Here is an 836-nt window from a genome sequence, read left to right on the forward strand (position 1 = left end):
CTGGCATATATGCACAGTAAAATTAATGTAATTACACTAACCAATATATTTCCTTTTTTTCAAGGATAGATATGTAGTAGTTGGAAAATAATTATCATGCAATATAAAGAACTATTCTATGAAATATAAAGACCATATTTAAAAAAACAGAAACTCCATTGCCATTGATGGAATGATTGATTCTTTGCATAATGTACACTTTCAGCATGTCTGAATATGATGACTATTAAAATAATCAAAAACACATTTCATATTTTGAATGATATTCATCTCAAATATCCTGTTACAAGAAAAATATATCTTTTGATTACAAATATATCATGAACAAATAAAAATGCAAATCACTGGACTAGCAACTGACTTTAGGGAAAAAATGAGAAACTTCTATGTCTGGAAATATGCCTAAAATCTATTCCTTGGGAGTGAGCAAAGCCACAACTTCAAACATGGAATCCAAACCCCAAGTTCCTTTTACTTTGGGATCCTCTTCTGTCCTATCAAGGGTCTCCAGAACTTCAATGCTGATTTTATCTCCTGTAATAATAGAAAATGCTTGATCTAATAAAATACTAAGAGTAATATGATTAATCTAGTAAGGATAATTCACAATTTGCAAAAAATATTGTTCTATATAAGAAGTGTACATCTATTTATAACCTGGATCATTTGATTGTATCATAATGCTATACATAACAAACAAAAAAAAATATACAGTTTATTCACACACATCCATATCAGATACTTCAACCCAAAACACATCATATTTGTAAAATTATAAGTAGAAGGGACAAAAGATTCAATGCATTATTCTTTGAAACCGCAAGCACTTCAATGGT

General features: G+C 28.9%; 1 protein-coding gene across 1 annotated transcript in view; it reads right to left on the minus strand.

The window, feature by feature from the left end:
• The window catches only part of LOC119590807 (thiopurine S-methyltransferase-like), a gene marked incomplete in the record, with an annotated part of 4,764 nt that overhangs the window by 873 nt on the left and 3,055 nt on the right, over positions 1–836 (minus strand). Inside the window, 1 exon segment of the mRNA XM_037939540.1 lies at positions 1–534. Coding sequence (XP_037795468.1) covers positions 410–534 — 125 coding nt within the window.

The sequence above is a fragment of the Penaeus monodon genome, chromosome 27, assembly GCF_015228065.2.
Source record: "Penaeus monodon isolate SGIC_2016 chromosome 27, NSTDA_Pmon_1, whole genome shotgun sequence".
NCBI lineage: Eukaryota > Metazoa > Arthropoda > Malacostraca > Decapoda > Penaeidae > Penaeus > Penaeus monodon.